The sequence below is a fragment of the Miscanthus floridulus genome, chromosome 8 (genome assembly GCF_019320115.1).
Source record: "Miscanthus floridulus cultivar M001 chromosome 8, ASM1932011v1, whole genome shotgun sequence".
NCBI lineage: Eukaryota > Viridiplantae > Streptophyta > Magnoliopsida > Poales > Poaceae > Miscanthus > Miscanthus floridulus.
The window spans coordinates 80530603-80553846 of NC_089587.1; the positions used below are offsets into that span (position 1 = coordinate 80530603).

At 47.4% G+C, this 23244-nt stretch overlaps 2 protein-coding genes across 3 annotated transcripts; both read left to right on the plus strand.

Moving 5' to 3' along the window:
* Positions 1-413: 413 nt before the first annotated feature.
* LOC136476805 (serine/threonine-protein phosphatase 7-like) lies at positions 414-5365 on the plus strand. 2 transcript variants are annotated; one of them, XM_066474760.1, is made up of 6 exons: positions 414-1224; positions 2149-2652; positions 3297-3443; positions 3537-3655; positions 3792-3899; positions 4093-5365. In XM_066474760.1, exons 1-5 carry the CDS (start codon positions 712-714, stop codon positions 3883-3885), a joined length of 1377 nt encoding a protein of 458 aa, XP_066330857.1. In that variant the 5' UTR covers positions 414-711; the 3' UTR covers positions 3886-3899; positions 4093-5365. The 2 variants fall into 2 exon arrangements, with proteins under 2 accessions (XP_066330857.1, XP_066330858.1); XM_066474761.1 differs by lacking the exon at positions 3537-3655 and having other exon boundaries at positions 427-1224.
* LOC136476806 (calvin cycle protein CP12-3, chloroplastic-like) lies at positions 4728-5219 on the plus strand. Its single transcript, XM_066474763.1, has one exon. The coding sequence runs from the start codon at positions 4728-4730 to the stop codon at positions 5217-5219; it is 492 nt and encodes a 163-aa protein (XP_066330860.1).
* Positions 5366-23244: the final 17879 nt, after the last annotated feature.

Genomic DNA, 23244 nt, shown 5'->3' on the forward strand with positions numbered 1-23244 from the left:
AGCTAAGTCATGCTTTAATATTCTTCTAAATATTGTCCAATCTTCATATATCACCATGATGTTTCTCCGAACGGTTTTCTACATCAATTAAACTTAAGCCTGCCAAGGTGTGGCACGGTTTTGCTTGAAACCGAAGCTCATCACATAAGGTCCGGTTCGCTCGTTGGTTTCAATCAAAACTTATTAGTTATGTTATAGTATTTTTTTTTTTACAATAAATCAGCACCACCGAACTTTTTGTACCAGAATTCAACCGGCCGCTGTTTGACTTGACCCTTGCCATCTGTTCTCTCCCGTCCCATCCTGGTGATCTGCACTGCACGATCTTGCCAGGAGTCTGTCCGAGGCTCAGAGCCCAATATTTTTGTTCACGCACGCAGAGCGAGCGAGCGCACGTTCCCCGTGGCCACACGACCTCTTTTTGTTCTCCGCTGGCCACGTTTCCCTTTCGCAGCCGTGTCAGCTCCACCTCCACACCGTGGGGACTCGCGACCCCGCAGCTGCGAGAGCCAACTGGAGCCAGCAGCCGCGTCAGGGGTCGAGGTCGAGGGCGCAAAAGCCGCCGCCGACTGGGACGACGGCGAACCCTGTCCCACTCCCAGTCTCCCTTCGTCTCGTTTCCCCCCAAGACAACACGAACCACCCACCCGCGACTTCGCACAAGGAAACCCAAAATCACAGAACCCCACCGCATCCAGCCTGGCTCATGCCATGTCGCAGCCCGACGCCGTCGCCGTCGCCGCCGCTGCCGCGGCGACGGATCCCTCTCCAGCCCCGGCCCATGCCATGCCGCAGCCCGACGCCATCGCCGCCGCCGCCGCGGCGACGGCGGATCCCTCCCCGGCCCCACCGGTGGTCGAGTGGCCCGAGGGCGGCGCGCTGACGCGGGACTGGGTGGCGGGGCTGGAATCCACGCTGGACTGGTGCTCGCGGCACCTCCCCGCGGACCGCCTCCCGGTGGTGCTCCCGTCCGCGCTGGTCCAGCGTCTGGTCCTGGCCGCCGCCGCCATCCTGCACCGCGAGCCCAACCTCGTCCGCGTCGACCCGCGCCCCGGCCAGGCCGTCGTCGTCGTCGGGGACGTCCACGGCCAGCTCCACGACGTCATCTTCCTGCTCCGCGACGCCGGCTTCCCGTCCGAGGACCGCATCTTCGTCTTCAACGGCGACTACGTCGACCGCGGCGCCTGGGGCCTCGAGACCTTCCTCCTGCTCCTCGCCTGGAAGGTGAATTCTGCTGCGGATTTTCCAACTCGCTGTTAAGCTTCATGCGTATCTCGATTTCATTTTGTTTTGTTGGATCTGCGAGATTTATGGGAATAGATTGATACATAGCTATGCAGTTAATAGATTTTCCATAGGTAGTGCAAACTGGCTCAGTTAACTAATATTGGTGTCTCCCCTTTGTTTGGATTGGACTTAATAACAGTTATTATAAGTTTCATCATTGTGCGAGATATGCAACTAATTGAAATCAACATAGAAATTATGAGTCATGATCCACACGTTATTTTATTTTTGGGAGTACTTGTTATCGTTTCCTCGGCATTCAACGGCTGAAATATCAATGATGTGATATATATTTAGACATTTGACTGTTATTAACTCACACAAGTATATTTGGATTCCATTTTGTTTTGTTGGATCTGCTAGATTTATGGGCGTAGATTGATTGATAGCAAAGGCAGTTAATAGATTTTCCACAGGTAATGCAAACTGGCTGAGTTAATGAACAATGATGTCTCCCCTTTGTTTGGATTGGACTTATATAACAATAGATAGCTAGACAGTTAATAGATTTTCCATAGGTAATGCAAACTGGCTGAGTTGTTTTCATGGCAGTGCTGACTCTAACGAATAATGATGTCTCCCCTTTGTTTGGATCGGATTTATTAACAGTTATAAGTTTGCTCATTTTGCACAATATGCAACTAAATGAAATCAACATAGAATTGTGAGTCATGATCACACATTATTTATTTTTTGGGTACTTGTTCTCGTTTCCTCAACATTCAATGGCTGAAATATCAATGATGTTATATATTTAGACAGTTGGTGTTAACTCGCACAAGCATAAAAACTTTCAGTTTAACAACCAAACAGTGTAACGACATAAATGGTTGCTAATTTGTGGTTCTTGTTTTCTTTCAGGTGCTACTCCCAAATTGTGTGTTCCTTCTTCGGGGAAACCACGAGTCCAAGTACTGCACGTCAGTATATGGTTTCGAGAAGGAGGTAATGACTAAATACAAAGATCATGGCCCTCAAGTTTATCGGAAGTTTTTAAGATGTTTTGAGGACCTTCCTCTAGCGACAATAATAGCAGGATGCGTGTACACTGCACACGGAGGTGTCTTCCGTGGAACGATTGTAGTGCCGTTAAAGAGATCAAAAAAGGGAAAGAAGGGTCACAAACACAAAGCGGATTCCACTGTTGATCCCACTTACATGAAACTTGGATCCTTGGATGAGTTATTGAAAGCAAGGAGGACTGTTCTTGACCCTCCTTGGGAAGGCTCAAATTTGATACCTGGGGATGTGCTCTGGTCTGACCCTTCCTTGCAGATGGGTCTTTCTCCAAATAAAGAACGAGGCATCGGATTGCTTTGGGGTCCTGATATCACTCAGCAGTTTCTGCGGACAAATCATTTGAAGGTTTGTTTTGTTTCATTTATTACTTTTTCTGTTATGTTTCAAATTGTTTGATCCGTAGAGTTATTTCTTACTTAACAACTAATGCCTAGTGATAATGAAGTGTTAGGGTGCCTGTTTGTGCCTGTTTTAGTACCTAAATGCTTGCATTTTATATTACTGTGTGAATTTTAAAATTATTCTAAATTTCATCTTAAGAAAGTGTTTTGGTTGTTTGGATTACAGAGCTATAATTTTAAAATTATTCTAAATTTCATCTTAAAATTATTTTTAGAATATCCAATTGATTGAAATGTGTGGTTGGTTAGTTGAGGATTATATAGAACTTCTTAGTAGCTTCAAGCGACAAGCATGCAGTACCATCCAGTGTTTGTCTTTTTGAAAATTGGTGTGTTGGTATAGATGTCACCTAATATGTGGATGCAGTGAATGTGAGATAATACTTATTGAATTGAATTACATGATTCTAATTTCTTCTGTAGTTCTGTATTAGTGTTCAATGATATATCTTTGAACTTGGTCAGTTGGTATGTTTTGTCTTGTAGCCCGTTGAGCATTTAGTTCCATAGTATTTGAAAGTTAGCATCATGGTAGAACTATATTTATTTTAAGTTCACATGCTTACTTCATCTTTTCATTCAACAAAGCTAATCATCAGGTCACATGAAGGTCCAGACGCAAGAGACAAGCGACATGATCTCTTAGGAATGGATAATGGATTTACAATTGATCATGAAGTAGAATGTGGGAAACTAATTACTCTCTTCAGTGCACCAGACTACCCACAATTTCAGGTGATAATTTTTTTGCTGTTCATCTTCGATATCGAATCCCTTGGTTTTTGTTGTTCTGTGAGAGATTTATTCAACTTCTAAAACTTTAAAAAGGGCATACCAGCTCCCGCTCTGTGCGGGGTCTGGGGAAGGGTGTTAGTGGCAAGCCTTACCCTCGCCTGTGCAATGCGAGGAGACCGCGACTCGAACCCGGGACCTTCCGGTCACAGGCGGTAAGACTCTACCGCTTGCACCAGGCCCGCCCTTCAAACAACTTCTAAAACTTTGTGACTAATATATAAGTTCTGCCTCCTTCGCATATTATGGTGATAATGTGGTGTTAACTCTTTGTTTCTGGACCTGGTATAGGCTTCAGAGGAGCGACACAACAATCGTGGAGCATATATTGTCCTTAATCCACCTGATTTTGCTACTCCTGTTTTCCATAGCTTTGAAGCTGTAAAGCCTCGACCTGCGGTATGTGACTCAATCCTCAATAATATACTCAGGACTACTTGATTTTGTGATGTGAGACATATGGAAACAATCAATCTGGAGTGGGGGGGAACAAATCAACTGACTCGAGTATCTTTTTTCTTTTGTTTTCCTATATATGCAGGCGGCTTGGGACTGACAGGCTTTGTTGTTGTTGTTGTTCCTATATATGCAGGCCCATCCGTTCTATGATTTCGAAGAAGTGATAGACTCAGATGAAGAGTTGAATTTGGACGCCATGGACAGCGGCACGTCGAGCCTGTCATGATGACTTGTCATGTACCTTTTGTATTTATCACTCCAATTGGCAATTGTTGCCAAGGAAGCGTGGCAACAAGGTTCTTGTTGTAGCTAATGCCAACGTAGCAACGTTGCAGGTTTCTGGATGGCCACCTGTCATGCACGCCAATCTGATTTGTTGGTTCAGTTTAGGTTGATCTGTATCAAAAATTAAGTGACTCTGAAACATGGCATCGTCCAAAGATTGAATGTGGGAAACCAGTGGCTGCTAAAATCTTAATCTATAAACCTTCTTGTTGCTGAAAATGCTGATGCATTCGATCATTCAAAGGAAGAGGAAGATTTGTTGTCCATGCATCTCATGTTATCTGAAGAAGCGTATATCTGCCTTTAGAGCATACATGTGACATGCTTGTAAATAAAATAACGCATGTTTGGCCAAAACCTAATACACTGTTAGAAGTATGCTTTCCGTTTTTTTATCATTTCCATTGTTTTCCAAGAAAAACATTTCCAGCTTTTCTCGAATCGTGAAAGAAAATATTAGTCCGAAAGGATAAGCATGACTGTATGTACGAGTTAAAGAAGCCAAATGCATTTTGTGAACTCAGAAGAAGTGGCTCTGCGTTTTCCTCGATTAGTCCTCCCAACTCATCAGACAAATCTTACCGCTGCCAATCAGGCAATGTCCCCGCGGGAGCCGGAGCCGGCTTGCGCCGATCGCCGTCCTCCGTCCACCCGTGGCGCCATCACCACCAGCAGCGGCAACAGCAGGCGAGGCGACTGGTGATGGCGGCAGCGGCGAGGCGGCGGTACAGGGGGACGGTGGGGAGGGAGGCGGCGCTGGTGGAGCGGAAGATTGCGGAGGCGATGGAGGCGTGCGGGGAGCGCGGCCAGGACGACGAGGGGTGCTGCGTGGCGTGGGACGAGGTGGAGGAGGTGAGCCAGGCCAGGGCCGACCTCCGGAGCCGCATCGCCGAGGCCCCCGGCGACCCGCTCGAGCCCTTCTGCGCGCACAACCCCTCCGCCGATGACTGCGCCGTCATCTACGTCGACGACTGACTGACCGCACGCCGTCCGTGCGCGCGCCCATGACGATGGTCCGTCCGCCAACCGCAGGTCGCTACTGTACGTTCTAGTAGGGGTCTGTTCACCGTTTGCGGATTGATCGATCAGAGATTCGAGATGAAACATGTTTCAGGCTTTCAGCTTTGCGTCCAATTCAATTATCACGGACACGTTGGTAATAAAATGACATGACACGATTAGTCATCGTTAGCGTCTATTCATCAGATCAGAGAGCGCAAGCAAGAGTTTATTTCTGTCATAATTCGTCTTGTTTTTCCAACTAAAACAATATTTTTCTCTTACAGTAAATCGAACTTGTTTTTTCAGCGAAGCGAAGCGGGCATCGGCGTTTCGGGCATCGGCGTTTCAACTGCCCTGTACTACTCTGCATCTGAACCTGAACATGACGAGCATTTGTACGTGTGCGTGTGGCCTGTTCCTGAATGTGACGAGCAATTTTCTACGTGTGGCCTGCTTCAGTGGTTCTTTAATCCTGAACGATAGTGGTGTGGTTCTTTAATCCTGAACGATAGTGGTGGGTGACCGCTGGTGCTGGCGCTGAGCAACTTAGGCTGTGTTTGTGTTTATGTCAAGGGCGGTGTGCGGCAGGGACGGCAGGGACGCCGGGCCTCGACTACGGAGCTCGTACCCGCGCTCCGTGGTAAGCACGACGGGGTTATGCCCCCACGTCGCTCAACACTCGCCGGGTTTTGCCCCCAGGCTCGTGGCTTAGAGAAGAGGTAGGAGATTAGACTGAATGATTCTTGCTTAATCTCTCAATGTGTGGTTACAGGAATATATGGCCTCCGGCCCAACCACTCTTCCTAAACTTAAGGACTGCCAAAGGAAAATAACAAAAAAGGAAACAACCAATTACTCTCTTCCTTCTAATCTTAGCCACTTGACGTGATCACCGGCTGACTCAGGCGTGCTGCTCGATCAGCAGCGCGGCGCACATCGCGTGCCCTGCGATGCTGCGTGTACGTGTGCCCGTACATTACATCTCTCCCCTCCTCGAGAGGCAGCTCGTCCTCGAGCTGAAATTGGGGATATCGGGTGCGGAGCGAGTCGACATCCTCCCAGGTTGCTGAAGCTGGCGACGCCCCCTTCCACTGAACGAGGACCTGGCGCACTCCGCGCGCCAAGCGTGACTTGACAGCCCGCTCCGGCTCTGGAACGATCGCGCCATGGCGAACAGGAGGGAGGGCTGGTGGTTCCTGCGGTGGGTTGCCATGGAATTTCTTGAGCAGCCCAACGTGGAAGACATCGTGGAGGCGAGCTTGGGGAGGCAGGGCCAGGCGGACTGCGACGTCGTTGATGAGCTCGACGACGCGGTATGGCCCGTAGAAGCGAGGCTTGAGCTTTCCAGCCGATGCTTGGGGCATGGATGCAGTAGGCCGCTGACGAAGTTGAAGCAGGACCCAGTCGCCTGCCTGGTAGGTGACCTCGCGGTGGAGATGGTCGTAGTGGCGCTTCTGTATGGCCTGGGCCTGCTCGAGCCGGTGCCGAATGTCCTCCAGGAACTCCGTGCGTTCCTCCAGCGTGCGGGCCACCGCCGGCACCCTGGAGTCACCATGCGCGTAGGTGCGCAGGGATGGTGGATCGCGACCGTAGACGACGCGGAACAGCGTGTCGCGCAACGACGACTGGAAGGCGGTGTTGAAGACGTACTCCGCCCATGGAAGCCAGCGTAGCCAGTCGCGTGGACGATCACCTGTCAAGCATCGAAGGTACATGATGATGACTTTGTTAGCGGACTCCGATTGCCCATCCGACTGCGGGTGGAAAGCCATCGTCATCCGCAGCTTGGTGCCACTCAAGCGCATCAGCTCGTCCCAGAAATTGGAGGTGAACACGGAGTCGCGGTCGGAGACGATGGACTGCGGAATGCCGTGCAGCCGAACGATTTCGGAGAAGAAGGACTGGGCCACAGTCTCCGCCGAGTACGGGCGCGCCAGGGGTATAAAGTGCGCGTACTTGCTGAAACGGTCCACCACCGTCAAGATGACTGACTTGCCCCGTACGCGCGGCAGCGCCTCGACGAAGTCCATGGCGATGTCCGACCAAACACCCTGTGGCCCTGGTAGTGGCAACAGCAATCCGGCCGGGTGGAGATGTTCCGGCTTGTTGCGCTGGCACACTGTACACGCACGAACAAGGTCCTGCACCACACGTTTCATGTTAGGGAAGTGGAAGTCGCGGCGGAGTCGGTGCAGCGTGCGCTGGACGCCCTCATGGCCCTCCTCATGGACCGCCCACAGCACCTCCTGCAGCAGCGGTGAGTCAGGCGGCAGGTACAGCCGTCCGCCGTAGTGGACCAGCCCGTCGGTGAAGGCCCAGGGCTGCGACTTGGAGCCGCGGCTGATGGCGTCCTGTAGGGCAACCAGCTCCGGGTCGGAGGCATGAGCTTGGCGAAGGCGGTCGAGGAAGTCGAAGCGCGGTCCGGACAGCAGCATCACCGAGCCCTCCTCCGGAGTATCGCGGCGCGACAGGGCGTCTGCCACGGCATTTGTATGCCCCGGCTTGTACTCAACAGTGAAGTCGAAGCCGAGGAGTTTCCCGACCCAATGGTGTTGCGGGATCGTGGACAGCCTCTGATCCAACAAGTACTTGAGGCTGTAATGATCTGTCTTGACCTCGAAGCGCCGCCCCCAAAGGTAGGGCCTCCAGTGGCGCACGCCCTGGACGAGGCCGATTAGTTCGCGCTCGTACGCCGCGAGAGCTCGGTGCCGGGGAGCCACAGGCCGGCTGAAGAAGGCCATCGGGTGGCTATCCTGGACCAGCACCGCCCCGAAGCCATGCGAGGACGCGTCGCACTCGACGACGAATGTCTTGGAGAAGTCCGGCATGGCGAGCACCGGGGCCGAGGTGACCGCCGCCTTTAGCGCGGTGAACGCAGCAGCCGCGTCGGGCGACCAAGCGAACCCGTCCTTCTTGAGCAGGGCGGTGAGAGGCGCGGCGATGGTGCCGTAGTTGTGCACGAACTTCCGGTAGTACCCGGCAAGTCCCAGGAAGCCGCGCACGGCGCGCGCGGATCGTGGCTGCTGCCAGTCCCGCACAGCCTGCACCTTTGTCGGATCCATGGCGACGCCCGCGGCCGACACCACGTGGCCAAGGTACGCGACGGAAGACGCCGCGAACGCGCATTTGGAGCGCTTCACGAAGAGCTGGTGCTGCTAGAGCGCCCCGAAGACGGCGCGCAGGTGGCGTAGGTGATCCGCCCATGTACGACTGTAAATCAGAATGTCATCAAAAAACACAAGCACAAAGCGGCGGAGGAAGGGCCGAAGGATGTCATTCATCAAAGCTTGGAACGTAGCGGGGGCGTTGCACAGCCCGAACGCCATGACCAAGAACTCGTACAGGCCGTCATGAGTCCTGAACGCCGTCTTGTGTATGTCAGCCGGACGCATGCGGACTTGGTGATACCCTGAACGCAGATCGAGCTTGGTGAAGAAGCACGCCCCATGGAGCTCGTCCAGCAGCTCGTCGACGACGGGGATGGGGAACGCGTCCTTGACGGTGAGCGCGTTGAGCGCCGGTAGTCGACGCAGAAACGCCACGACCCGTCCGGTTTCTTGACGAGGAGGACCGGGGACGAGAACGCGGAATCGCTGCGCGCGCACGATGCCCTGCTCGATCATCGCGGCGCATTGCCGCTCCAATTCATCCTTGTGGGCCGCTGGGTACCTGTACGGCCGGACGGCCACCGGCAGCGCGCCCGTCTTGAGGACGATGCTGTGGTCACGTGCACGTGGCGGTGGTAGCCCGGTGGGCTCGGCGAAGAGGCCGCCGAACGCGGTCAGCAGCTCCTCCAGCAAGGCTGCCGGCGCCGTGATGTTGGAGAGGCGCGGTGCTCGCTGTGCGGCCACGTCCTCCCAGCAGATAGTGCGGCCATGGCGCGTAAAGGCCACGGTGCGCGTGGTCAAGTCCCACACCATCTTGCCCAGCGTGACCATCCACTGGGTGCCGAGGACGACGTCGTAGCCGGCGAGCGGCATCACGTAGAGGTCGACGCAGAAGTTCTCGCCAGCAATGGCGATCGAGGCCTGACGGAGGACGCCCGGGCATGCGATGCGTTCGCCATTGGCCACGGTGGCGGTGAGGCGCGGGCTGGACTAGACGGCGAGCCCTGTGCGCGCTGCAGCCGCCTCTGCGATGAAGTTGTGCGTGGAGCCGGTGTCCAGCAGGGCAGTGAGCGTCACCGCGCCCACTGTCACGCGCACCTACATGGAGTCACAAATGGGCATACCAGCCACTGCGCGAAGGGAGAACAGCGGTGCAGCGAGGTCGGCATCGGCGGCCGCCGGAGCCGCGTCCTCCAACTCGATGCTGTCAATGTAGAAGGTGCGGCGGCACACCCGATTGTGCCCTCGTGAGTATGGCTCGTTACAGTTGTAACACAGGCCAAGGCGACGTCGCTCCGCTTGTTCCTTTGTGGAGAGCCGCTCGGATGGCCCAGCCGCGCCGCGGGGTGGGGGCGCGCGGAAGGGCCAGCTGCTGCTGTGGCGCTGGGAGGGCCGGCACCGGGAGCACTTGCGGAGGGGGCGCGGCGCCCGCTGGCAGCACTGGTCGTGGAGGCGGGGCTGGCAGGATCGCCCGTGGAGCCGCCCGAGGAGGCAGTTGGCTGAGCCGGTCCAGTTCGATCAGCTCCAACGTCCTGGCCAGACTCATGGCCGCGGCCAAGGTTTCCGGCGCGTGGATGCGCACCCGATGGCTCAGCGGAGGCAGCAAACCTCCGGTGTACAGCTGTACACGCTGGCTTTCCTCCAGTCGACCAGCCCGCGGAAGAAGAGCCTGGAAACGGTTGGAGTATTCCTCCACCGATCCGGTGTGAAAGGACCTAGGATGCCGCCTAGAGGGGGGGTGAATAGGCGTTTCTGAAAAATCAACACCTTTAAAAGCGGAAACGATTAGTAATAGGAGTTTCCAAAATGGAAACTCCAAATTAGAGTAATACCACCCCTCACAAGTTAGCCACAAAGTATATAAAAGATACTAGATAAAACTAGGGAGCCAAATAGCAGCAACCAAAGAGTTGAATCAAAATGCACTAGTCTGTTAATGTCGGAAGTCCCGACGTTTGTGTCGGAAGTTCCGACGTGTCAGAAGTCCCGACGTTTGAGTCAGAACTTCCGACGCAAACAATCAGCACTTGCGACCCCTGCGGGAAATGAACTACAAGTGCTAAAATGAACTTTGTGATGCCGATAACTTACAAACCCACTTCCTAGTGGTAAGGTAAGGTGTTGGGTCACTCTCTTGACGTTGATAAGCCACCACTCCGTAAATCGAGGCCCAAACCCTAATGAATAGCTAGAGAGAGGAAGACAACCAAATACATGTAATTTCGAGCAAATCACAACAACAACAAGCACGCGGGAGACAAGAATTTATCCCGAGGTTCGGCAGCCCCACAAAGGAGCTCCTACGTCCTCGTTGTTGAGGTGACCACTTAGGTCGGAGTCTTTTCCACCTCCTTTCCTCACTCAAGGATACCACAAAGGTCACTTGAGTTTCTTCACTAGAAAACAAGGGTAATACAAACTTCCCAAGGCTCTTCCACAAGATGGAAGCGCTTGGGCGACGCCTAGCCGGCTAGGGGAAAATCCCCAAGAGTAACAAATGCAAATCAAACCGGCTTGACGAAGAAATCAAGTGCTCAAGCTTGCTCAAAGTGTTTTTCTCACTCAATCCACTCTCCAATCACTCAAACCCTTTGGGAATCAAAGTTGGAAGTAAAGGAGTGAAGAGAGGGGAGCCTAGAATGCTTGGGGGCTGTTTTGGCCGAGTGTTTGACGCAATGAAATGAGTGGGCAACGGTTAGAAGTGAGGAGAGGGGTATTTATACCCCAAGTGAAAATCGAACCGTTCAGATCTACGTCGGAAGTTCCGACGCAGATCCCGGGACTTCCGACGTATGAAGAAAACACTGTTCACAACAGGTCAGAAGTCCGTGTGTGCAAGTCAGTGTCGGAACTTCTGACAAACGTCGGGACTTCCGACGGTCATCACTTCCGACGTACGTCGGGACTTCCGACGGGCACAGTTAATCAAACAGCCAACACCGCTGAGGCCGGGACTCCCGGCTTGGGTCAGGTCAGTGTCGGAACTCCCGGCGAACGTCGGGACTTCCGACGGTCGGAACTCCCGGCGAACGTCGGGACTTCCGACGTGCACAGACAGCGAGCAGTCAGAAGAACCAACGATGCTGGGACTGCTGGCTTGGGTCGGGACTTCTGACTGTCGGGACTTCCGACACACGTCGGGACTTCCGACTGTCGGGAGTTCCGACACACGTTGGGACTTCCGACGTCCACAGTCACCGCACAGGCTGTGACTGAGAGTCAGCACTTCCGGCAAGAGTCATGACTTCCGACTGTCGGGAGTTCCGGCTTACGTCGGGACTTCCGACACCGACAGTCACAGAAAATTATTCTATGTGCTCGTGAAGTGCGAGAGTGTCTCATTATTGATTTAGTTATTATGCTTGAGCACTCTATCTTCCTCAGACCACCTAAACTTGCATCCCTCTTAATAGTACGGCATTCCTATTAACTCAAATTTAAAAGTATAAGGAAATTAAACCTTTTGAGTTGATCTCTTTGAACCGAAGCCGTGTTTTCCAATCTTCATCAAGTGAGGGTGCCAATCATATTGATATTGATCTTTTCACTTGAGCATAGCCATCTTGAGCACGTGACTTGATTCCATTCATCAAATATGAATAACTCCAAATGCATCAAGTCACTTTCAACGCTTTGTTCAATATAGGTTTGATCCTCCACATCAATATGACCGTCGCAGCTTGATTAGTACCTCAACTAAATGCAAGTACTTCCTTCTTCACCCTAGCTAGGTTCTTCGGCCGCCAAGCCGTCGCTTGCCCTTCACCCTTGCTTAGTACCTCGAAGCCTTTCCTTGCTATCTTCACCATCTCAAGCCATCAAGTCACATCTTGTGTTGAATCATCCATTCATTTGTATTGTTGTCTTTTTCATTTCAATTTAGCAAGCTTCAAATATGAGACCATTCCATATGCAATCCCTCATGTCTCATTAATTAATTCTTACTAGCTTGCTTTCACATAGATCATTGAAATCTCACAATAAATAAGCCTTTGCATGAATTCCATTTGCATTGTTGTCTTGTGCTTGAACTAGATTGTTTATACAACAATACATCATTTTGGCTTTATACAATTTCATCAAGTATCTGTGAGATAATCAATTTCCTGTCTAACACTTAGCAAACATGTTAGACCTTTAATCGTGTTGTCATTCAATCATCCAAAACTCACTAAAGGGCTAGATGCACTTTCAATCTCCCCCTTTTTGGTGATTGATGACAACCCGATTAAAGCTTACAAAAAGATATAAACAATTAGGCTTTTGGATTCAATGATTTATGAGAGGCTCCCCCTTAATGTGTGCAATATGAATTGAATTCATAACTGACCTCAAATGTCAATTTGCACATACTAAAACACATAGGAGACCCCCTTAAATCATTGATCCGTGGGGTGCAAGTGTGTGTCAAAATTAAAAACCGTGATGCATATGACATGATATTTCACACAAGACTAAACAGAAAGCATCACACCATACAAAGTCACTCTAAACCATGCATGGTCCTTATGAAGGTAAATACATCATATATATCACACACATAGCACTCATCACAAAGATTTCTCAAGTCATATCTCTTCCCTTGTCATAGCTACTCTCCTCCTTTCATAGCTAGACACAAGGTTGCACTCCTGAAGCTCTAAACATATCTCTCCCCCTTAAGCTTTCATCTCTCTCCTCCTTAAGCTTTAATCATATTTCTCCCCCTTTGTCATCTATCGCCAAAAAGGGTCACACAAAGCACAAAGGGTGCTTAAGGTTCAAACTTAGTACTAATCTCTCCCCCTTTGTATTAACCTCTCCCCCTTTGTCATCTTAAAGAGGTTGTACTTGTCACTTATTTGCAATTCAAAATAGATCAAGTACATGGGTTCACTAGCTCATGAACAAACTCATACACTAACCACTAGATCATATAATCATTCAAGCAATAGTGGTAGTCTATGAATCTAAAAATTTTCATTAGTAATGCATGATCTTATAAGCATGTACTATATGCACTAACCGCATACTAGTAAGGGATGAAAATGATCATGCACAATACAATGATACCTTTGCTATGTTGGAGAGGAAGATAGTCATATAGATTTCAATTCATTTCTCCAATAGCATCATGAAGTCCAATTATAAGCTTGGTGAAGACCAATAGATACCAATTCTTTGAATTCCTATTCTTCACCCATATGAATTGAGAATCACTAATGATCAAGTGCACTCTTCTTGTTGTGGTTGGCTTGCTTCTTCTTTGATCATTGCTTGCTTGAGAGAACTAAAAGATGCACCACTTGTAATACCACTTGAAATTTCATGATATCACTCAAAAATTCATGACTTGTTCTCTTTTGGGTGTTGCTTGCGTTCTAGACCAATATCCTGATTTTCTTGAACCAAGTACCTCAAATGTCCCTTTAGATTACCACTTCGATTTTAGCCATCCAAGCCTAGAGCGAAGTGACATCTCTCCAAAGAACCATCCTTGATACTCACTTGAAATAACTTGAAAGAAAATCACTTGATCCACTTGAAAGATTTTGTTTGATTGATCCATATTTTTGGACTTAATTTGATGAATAACTTTGAATCATTCTTTAAGTCCTTTTCTTTCTACTTGTTTAAGTCCTTTTCTTTCTATCAAAAGATCTCCAATTATCACTAGAATTTAAACTCCATCTTCATCTTGATCTTGGTCTTGATCTCTAGCTTGAGTACCAAATGTGTACTAGATACACTCTTCAAACATATTGTGTTGTACTCATCATTTGTCATGCTTCTATCTCAAACCAAAACCAAAACATAGGTACCTCAATCACTTATAGATATGATTCTAATTTGAGGACCTTTGAATCTAAGTGACTTTTGATCAATCCAATAATTGTCACTTTCCTGGCAGATTCTGTACTCTTCAAAGAATAAATCATATCTCCCAAATTACATATCCAAAAACCATGAAATTTGGTGAAGATGTGACACACTAAGTCTTCTAGTAGCTGTAAAAATTTGAGATTCTTTTGACTTCTATATTGCTACCAGATTTCACATCTTTCCACACTGCTACATGCTGAAAACTGCTGCACTATAGCTGACAAGATCTACTCCAAATCCGAAGTATCACTTATCCAAATCTCATGAAATTTGCACAGCAACTAATACCATAAGTGTAGAGCATGCAGATCAAATTTCAAGCCAATACAAATAGATTTGATTACTTAAACAGGTCTATGATCACTGCTAGCTCAGATTTTCAATATTGGACAGATTTGAATAATTGAGCTATTTTTCTCCAAATTGAACCAAACTTGAAATCAACTTGTTTGAATACTCTCACAAGACATATGTTCATTCAAACCACTTACTAGAAGAAATCTTATGAACATATCCAATCAAGCCAATTTCAAACTTGATTACTTAAGCATTTAATCCATTCAAACATCTCATAGCAAGCAACATATGCATATATATCCAATTCAATTAACTCATATGCACCCAAATAAACTTTGATCAACAAGAGATATACCTTGATAGCTTGTGATCATCTTTGCAAGCTTCAACTCCACTTATTTGCAGGCCTTCAAAGATATCAATAAATTCCCACAACTTGAATATGACACTTGTATGTTGATAGCATATGGACTTCACTCAATTTTGACTTGCCATTGGGATAGAATTGCACTAGGCTTCAATACTTGACTCAACATAAGATGAACAATAATAATTCCATTGAATCAAGTCTCCAATGCCATGGTACCTACAAACGATCATCCACTTTTCGATGGTACCCAAACTAGTTTGGGTCCTCCCATGTTAGACGCAACATACTTAGGCATAGCCTTAGTATGAATAGCGGAATATTTTTGCAAAACTAACCAATAGGGTACCATAACAAACCTTCCTAGGCATAATATTTGCATCAATTGAAATAGGCTTAGGATTCTCACTTAGGGGACATAAATTAGCCAAGAATTGATTTTCTCTTTTTTGAATATTTGGCAAATTTATGATTTTCAAAACTTGAGAGAGATTTTAGTGGGACAAAGGGATATTTGTAGACTTGAGAGAACCATGTCACATGTGATTAGGCAAATAATCAACCAAGGGTAGCAACAATCACAATATGACATGACTAGGTCACAAAGACCCAAAAACCACATGATTTTCAAAAACCACACCACCTACACATGCTAGTTAGGGATTTTGTAAAACATCTATCCTATATCACACAAATGCACACACTAGCATATAAAGGGCCTTAGATGCACTTACAATGCACGTATGTAACTACATACCTTTGCCTTGAGCCCACAATATCACCATTGAGATAATACATGGCATGACAACATCATGTTGACCTCACTTGTCAAATAATCATACCATATATGAAATCAATTTTCATCCAAAGGACTACGAATAATGCTAGATAAATTTGTTAGTCCACAATATCATCACTGAGATAATACATGGCATTACAACATCATGTTGACCTCACTTGTCAAATAATCATACCATATATGAAATCAATTTTCATCTAAAGGACTACAAATAATGCTAGATAAATTTATTAGTCCACAATGGTGCAAAATAGAAACTGAGCTCCCCCTAAATAAGTACCACAAGTAATTTGAATGACTTTCAACAAGCACTTTATTCTTTTAAGAATTTGGGAGTCAATTTTCTATTTTGACCAACACAAAGTAATTTGCCATATTTAAATTTTGTTGAGACATACTCACAACCCACTTAGGTTTGATAGATCACAAGCTTCTGAGTAAATTAAGGATATATGAAATCATATGGATCAAACCTTAATTGCATCCCAATTAGTGCTCTAGTTCCTACCATACCGGACACGTCCGGTATGTGAAGAACATAAACACTTTTCCTTTCTGTCCTGGCCATACCGGACATGTTCGGTAAATGCAGGACAGAAACAATTGAAGCGCTGCTTGTGATTCTTCATTTTAGCTCTAGTACTTCTTGTATGCCTGCATCTGAACAAATGCATTGCTCTACTAGAGAGCCATTAAAAGCATCGCATGGCAAACATGATAATTATTAAATGAAACTAATTAGCCACTTCCAATTATTTCACAAATATGCTTATTTGTGAGCCATTGAGCACTAAACACAAAGTGGCTATTCTATAAGGTTTTTAGGTACTTGTTACCAATGGTAGAGATGAAGTAAACGATATGGTCATTGATTTATCTTCGGGTCAACCATATATGAGATTATGATAAGAATTGATTGATAGATTGAGTGAATATTTTCAATTTGCTTGCTCAACCACCCCGAAGCTTTCATCTCACCACCAAGTACCTACATTATCAACCTAAGCACATTTTGGTACCCAACTCTTGTTGGGTCCTTTTGGGTTAGTCAACAAGTGCTTAGGCACCCAAATGGCCTTAGTACTAGTTTGTGGTGAACACATCACCTTGCTAGTGCTAACTCCATTTGAGGTCTTCCTAAGCATATTATCATAAACAAATGTGTTCGGCTTAGGGACGTTACCTTTTGGGCAATCATAGCTTAGATGCCCCTTTCTTCCACAAGCATAGCATATGCGACCTTTGTTTGCTCTATGCTTGTTTTGCTTGTATGGACATCCATCAACCTTGTGGCCCATCTCATTGCATCCATAGCATCTTCTTGTTGCAACTTGGGCTTCCTTTCTTGACTCTTGATATATAGGGCATTTCTTGGTAGGATGCCCCAATTTCTTGCTCATGAGACAAGCGCTTTGTCCATCACTCTTCACTTGCTTGGCCTCCTTGATTGAAACCTTTTGAGTGACGGCTTCAACCTTGTCGGCCCAATTCTTATGTGGACACGTAGCCCACTCATGTCCATACAATCCACAACCATAGCACATCCTTTTTTCATATTTCTTGCTCTTGGTTGTGTTGGCCTTGCTTGACATGTGATTCTTTTGTTGGGTTTTGGAGGAAGCAAGGTTTGAACCCTTCTCAAGCTTCTTCACCATGTTATCACGGTTATCTTGAGAAGGTTGTGCTTTCTCCTTACCCTTCAATCGAATCACATCTTTCTTTAATCTTTTCACCTCTTCTTTGAGCTCTATGTTTTCTATAAATTTTTGCTCAATCGAAGATTGGCTTGCTTGAGAAGCACACTCATTAGCACAAGAAATATTCAATTGAGATTGTGTACAAGTGAGTGTGTGAGTGGGAGGTTGAGATGATTTTACCGTTGTAATCACAACCTCATGAGCCACCTCAAGCATGATGCTTGATTCTACTAATTCTTCATGAGAGCACTTGAGATGAACATAGTTTGCTTGTAGCACATTATATTTGCTTGAGAGTTCATCTAATTTTGCCTTGAGCTCAAAGTTTTCCTTCTCTAGTTGTGAAACACTAGAAGAGGAGTTAGTAACTAAAACATGCTCAATTGATAATTTTTCATACCTCTCATTTATGGCCTTTAGCTCTTGCAATTTGGAGATGAGAAACTTTTCTTGATTTTGAAGTGATTGCTCTTGTTTCTCATTCTCTTCCTCTAGCTCATCATTCTTCTCAACTAGCTTCATGAGAATGAGCTTGTCTTTGTTGCTTAGATGATCAAGAGTGTAGCTATCTTCAATTTCAACATCACTCTCTTCTTGATCATCTACTCGTGCTATCTCCTTGGCTTGATCTTTCTTGCTAGCCTTCTTCCTGCTTTTCTTGGCCATGAGACACAAGTGATGAGTATCATGAGATACTGAGGTTGACTCATCACTTGGCCGCCACCGGGCTTGAGCCTCATCATCACGGACTGTCTGCTGTCCGGTTGCCTCGGCTTGCACCTCTTGCTCCGGCTCGGCGCTCTTGAGGTCTTGTGAGGCTTCTTCGCTGCATGAAGACATAATGGACATATTTTCCATTGACTCGACCTCAAGTGCATCATCGCATTTGGATTTTCCATATAACTCAACAAGTTTGGTCCAAATGAGATGAGCACTCTCCGGAGGTTGTTGTCCATTGAATATTGCCTCATCTTGAACCTCTGCACTCAATGTACTCAAAATGATATTAATAGCATGAGCATTGAGTTGCACGCATATCTCTTCCTCTTTTGATAAATTCTTATAGTTGCTCCAATCAACTATAGGAAGAGGTATGCTTGCAAACACAATATGCTCAACAAGAGGACTAATATCTCTAAAAGCATTGAGTACATGAATTGACCAAGGTAGAAAGTTTGAACCATTATTTTGGAGAAGCACCGGCTCCAACTCGATAGGCGTCGACATCCTTTTCTCACGGCGGTGAAGCTTTAGGTGAGAACCTCGCTCTGATACCAATTGAAAGGACCTAGGATGCCGCCTAGAGGGGGGGTGAATAGGCGTTTCTGAAAAATCAACACCTTTAAAAGCGGAAACGATTAGTAATAGGAGTTTCCAAAATGGAAACTCCAAATTAGAGTAATACCACCCCTCACAAGTTAGCCACAAAGTATATAAAAGATACTAGATAAAACTAGGGAGCCAAATAGCAGCAACCAAAGAGTTGAATCAAAATGCACTAGTCTGTTAATGTCGGAAGTCCCGACGTTTGTGTCGGAAGTTCCGACGTGTCAGAAGTCCCGACGTTTGAGTCAGAACTTCCGACGCAAACAATCAGCACTTGCGACCCCTGCGGGAAATGAACTACAAGTGCTAAAATGAACTTTGTGATGCCGATAACTTACAAACCCACTTCCTAGTGGTAAGGTAAGGTGTTGGGTCACTCTCTTGACGTTGATAAGCCACCACTCCGTAAATCGAGGCCCAAACCCTAATGAATAGCTAGAGAGAGGAAGACAACCAAATACATGTAATTTCGAGCAAATCACAACAACAACAAGCACGCGGGAGACAAGAATTTATCCCGAGGTTCGGCAGCCCCACAAAGGAGCTCCTACGTCCTCGTTGTTGAGGTGACCACTTAGGTCGGAGTCTTTTCCACCTCCTTTCCTCACTCAAGGATACCACAAAGGTCACTTGAGTTTCTTCACTAGAAAACAAGGGTAATACAAACTTCCCAAGGCTCTTCCACAAGATGGAAGCGCTTGGGCGACGCCTAGCCGGCTAGGGGAAAATCCCCAAGAGTAACAAATGCAAATCAAACCGGCTTGACGAAGAAATCAAGTGCTCAAGCTTGCTCAAAGTGTTTTTCTCACTCAATCCACTCTCCAATCACTCAAACCCTTTGGGAATCAAAGTTGGAAGTAAAGGAGTGAAGAGAGGGGAGCCTAGAATGCTTGGGGGCTGTTTTGGCCGAGTGTTTGACGCAATGAAATGAGTGGGCAACGGTTAGAAGTGAGGAGAGGGGTATTTATACCCCAAGTGAAAATCGAACCGTTCAGATCTACGTCGGAAGTTCCGACGCAGATCCCGGGACTTCCGACGTATGAAGAAAACACTGTTCACAACAGGTCAGAAGTCCGTGTGTGCAAGTCAGTGTCGGAACTTCTGACAAACGTCGGGACTTCCGACGGTCATCACTTCCGACGTACGTCGGGACTTCCGATGGGCACAGTTAATCAAACAGCCAACACCGCTGAGGCCGGGACTCCCGGCTTGGGTCAGGTCAGTGTCGGAACTCCCGGCGAACGTCGGGACTTCCGACGGTCGGAACTCCCGGCGAACGTCGGGACTTCCGACGTGCACAGACAGCGAGCAGTCAGAAGAACCAACGATGCTGGGACTGCTGGCTTGGGTCGGGACTTCTGACTGTCGGGACTTCCGACACACGTCGGGACTTCCGACTGTCGGGAGTTCCGACACACGTTGGGACTTCCGACGTCCACAGTCACCGCACAGGCTGTGACTGAGAGTCAGCACTTCCGGCAAGAGTCATGACTTCCGACTGTCGGGAGTTCCGGCTTACGTCGGGACTTCCGACACCGACAGTCACAGAAAATTATTCTATGTGCTCGTGAAGTGCGAGAGTGTCTCATTATTGATTTAGTTATTATGCTTGAGCACTCTATCTTCCTCAGACCACCTAAACTTGCATCCCTCTTAATAGTACGGCATTCCTATTAACTCAAATTTAAAAGTATAAGGAAATTAAACCTTTTGAGTTGATCTCTTTGAACCGAAGCCGTGTTTTCCAATCTTCATCAAGTGAGGGTGCCAATCATATTGATATTGATCTTTTCACTTGAGCATAGCCATCTTGAGCACGTGACTTGATTCCATTCATCAAATATGAATAACTCCAAATGCATCAAGTCACTTTCAACGCTTTGTTCAATATAGGTTTGATCCTCCACATCAATATGACCGTCGCAGCTTGATTAGTACCTCAACTAAATGCAAGTACTTCCTTCTTCACCCTAGCTAGGTTCTTCGGCCGCCAAGCCGTCGCTTGCCCTTCACCCTTGCTTAGTACCTCGAAGCCTTTCCTTGCTATCTTCACCATCTCAAGCCATCAAGTCACATCTTGTGTTGAATCATCCATTCATTTGTATTGTTGTCTTTTTCATTTCAATTTAGCAAGCTTCAAATATGAGACCATTCCATATGCAATCCCTCATGTCTCATTAATTAATTCTTACTAGCTTGCTTTCACATAGATCATTGAAATCTCACAATAAATAAGCCTTTGCATGAATTCCATTTGCATTGTTGTCTTGTGCTTGAACTAGATTGTTTATACAACAATACATCATTTTGGCTTTATACAATTTCATCAAGTATCTGTGAGATAATCAATTTCCTGTCTAACACTTAGCAAACATGTTAGACCTTTAATCGTGTTGTCATTCAATCATCCAAAACTCACTAAAGGGCTAGATGCACTTTCACGGTGCGTCGGCACTCCGTGAGCTCGAACAGCGGCGCGGATCGCAGCGCCGGGCCGAACCGAAGATTGAGGAGCTCCTTGAAGCGCCCCCACGGCGGCGTGCCTTCATCCTCCTGGAGTTGGAGGAACCACAATTGGGCCACATCCTCTAGGTTGTACGACGCCATCCACACCTTCTCCTCCGGCATGGTGCGCTGCTGACGGAAATAAGACTCACACCGATTCAGGAAGATCAGTGGGTCGGACTTGCCGTCGAATCGCGGGAAGTCCATCTTCTGGAATCGCGGAGGGCGATCCGGTGGGTGCTGGTCGTGGGAGTGGACGCTGGAGTCGGCGGAAGAGCCGATCTTCTCCTGCATGGTCGCCATGTCGTTTTGCATCTTGGACATATCGGTGGTGAGTGTCTGGAGCAGCTTCATCACGTCGGCAATGGAGGGCTGATCGCCCATGGCTGGCGATGAAGAGGTGGCTGTGGACGGGGAAGGAGGAGATGGTGGCGGCTGGTGGGCTGGTTGTGCGGCGGCTGTGGAGGATTGGTTGGATGTGGTGGGAGAGGATCGACGAGACTGTGATACCAGGTTGTCAAGGGCGGTGTGCGGCAGGGACGCCGGGCCTCGACTACGGAGCTCGTACCCGTGCTCCGTGGTAAACACGGCGGGGTTATGCCCCCACGTCGCTCAACACTCGCCGGGTTTTGCCCCCAGGCTCGTGGCTTAGAGAAGAGGTAGGAGATTAGACTGAATGATTCTTGCTTAATCTCTCAATGTGCGGTTACAGGAATATATGGCCTCCGGCCCAACCACTCTTCCTAAACTTAAGGACTGCCAAAGGAAAATAACAAAAAAGGAAACAACCAATTACTCTCTTCCTTCTAATCTTAGCCACTTGACGTGATCACCGGCTGACTCAGGCGTGCTGCTCGATCAGCAGCGCGGCGCACATCGCGTGCCCTGCGATGCCGCGTGTACGTGTGCCCGTACATTACAGTTTAGTTCGCGAAATGAAAATTTTTGGATATCATATTAGATATTTCGGGGATGTCGGAAGGAGTTTTTGGATACTAATAAAAAAAACTAATTACATAGCTCGCCTGGAAACTGCGAGACGAATTTATTAAGCCTAATTAATCCATCATTAGCGCATGTTAGTTACTGTAGCACTTATGGCTAATCATGGACTAATTAGTCTTAAAACATTCGTCTCGCAATTTCCAACCAAACTGTGCAATTAGTTTTTTTTTGTCTATATTTAATACTCCATGCATGCGCTGCAAGATTCGATGTGATACTTTGAGGTGAAAATTTTTTGGAACTCGACCAGACCTTACAAAAAAAAAACAGGGACAGAAACAATAGGCTTGTTGTTCCTTGTTGGGCATCGTCGTCACTCGCCTTGTTGGGCAACTACATAAAATTTGTGGAGCTGATGATGATACATGGGAACATTCTTTGCTTTTCCGCACAATGTCCAAATGTGTTTGGGCTCTGCTGGATGAGGAGGTAACAGATTTAATTGCTCATTTGGGTACCTCTGACCCAAAGCAATGGGTTACCTTTATGTGCTACACAATATTCCTCGAGCTGATGGGATACGAATCCTTGTTACTTGTTGGGCAATATGGCAGGCAAGAAGGAAGGCAATTCACGAGGGAGTCTTTCAGAGCCCTTTCTCCATAATGGTTATGATCAATCGACTGATTGAAGAGCTGGAATGGTAAGGGCAATGGAGCTTAAGAGAGGGAACCAACTTCAATCTAAACAAAAAAAAAACTCAGCGTTCGAAAGCACCAGAGCAAGGTAAATGCAAAATAGATGCTGCTACAGACCGAAGGAATGGCCTGCTTGGAGGCACTAGCTCTTGTTGAAGATTGTGGTATTCGAAGGATTATAGTGGGCATCAGATTGCCTAAACATTGTGAGGAACATTAATGAAATGCCTCTTTGTGCTTATGTGATGATCCTCAAGGATATTCAGGAATGGGCAAAATCCTTTGATTGTGTGTGTTTTGCATATGAAGGTAGGGAATGCAATAGGGAGGCTGATTGTCTAGCTAAATATGCATGTTCTCTTGGAGCTGGCCGGCATGTGTGGCTTAGCTCTCCT

Excerpts from the sequence above, each read along its gene's own strand:
- LOC136476805 (XM_066474760.1), top strand. The coding sequence starts at position 712 with ATGTCGCAGCCCGACGCCGTCGCCGTCGCCGCCGCTGCCGCGGCGACG. Across the intron at positions 2,653-3,296 it reads TGCGGACAAATCATTTGAAG|CTAATCATCAGGTCACATGA; the intron begins GTTTGTTTTGTT and ends CATTCAACAAAG. Across the intron at positions 3,656-3,791 it reads GGACCTTCCGGTCACAGGCG|GCTTCAGAGGAGCGACACAA; the intron begins GTAAGACTCTAC and ends GACCTGGTATAG.
- LOC136476806 (XM_066474763.1), top strand. The coding sequence starts at position 4,728 with ATGTACGAGTTAAAGAAGCCAAATGCATTTTGTGAACTCAGAAGAAGT.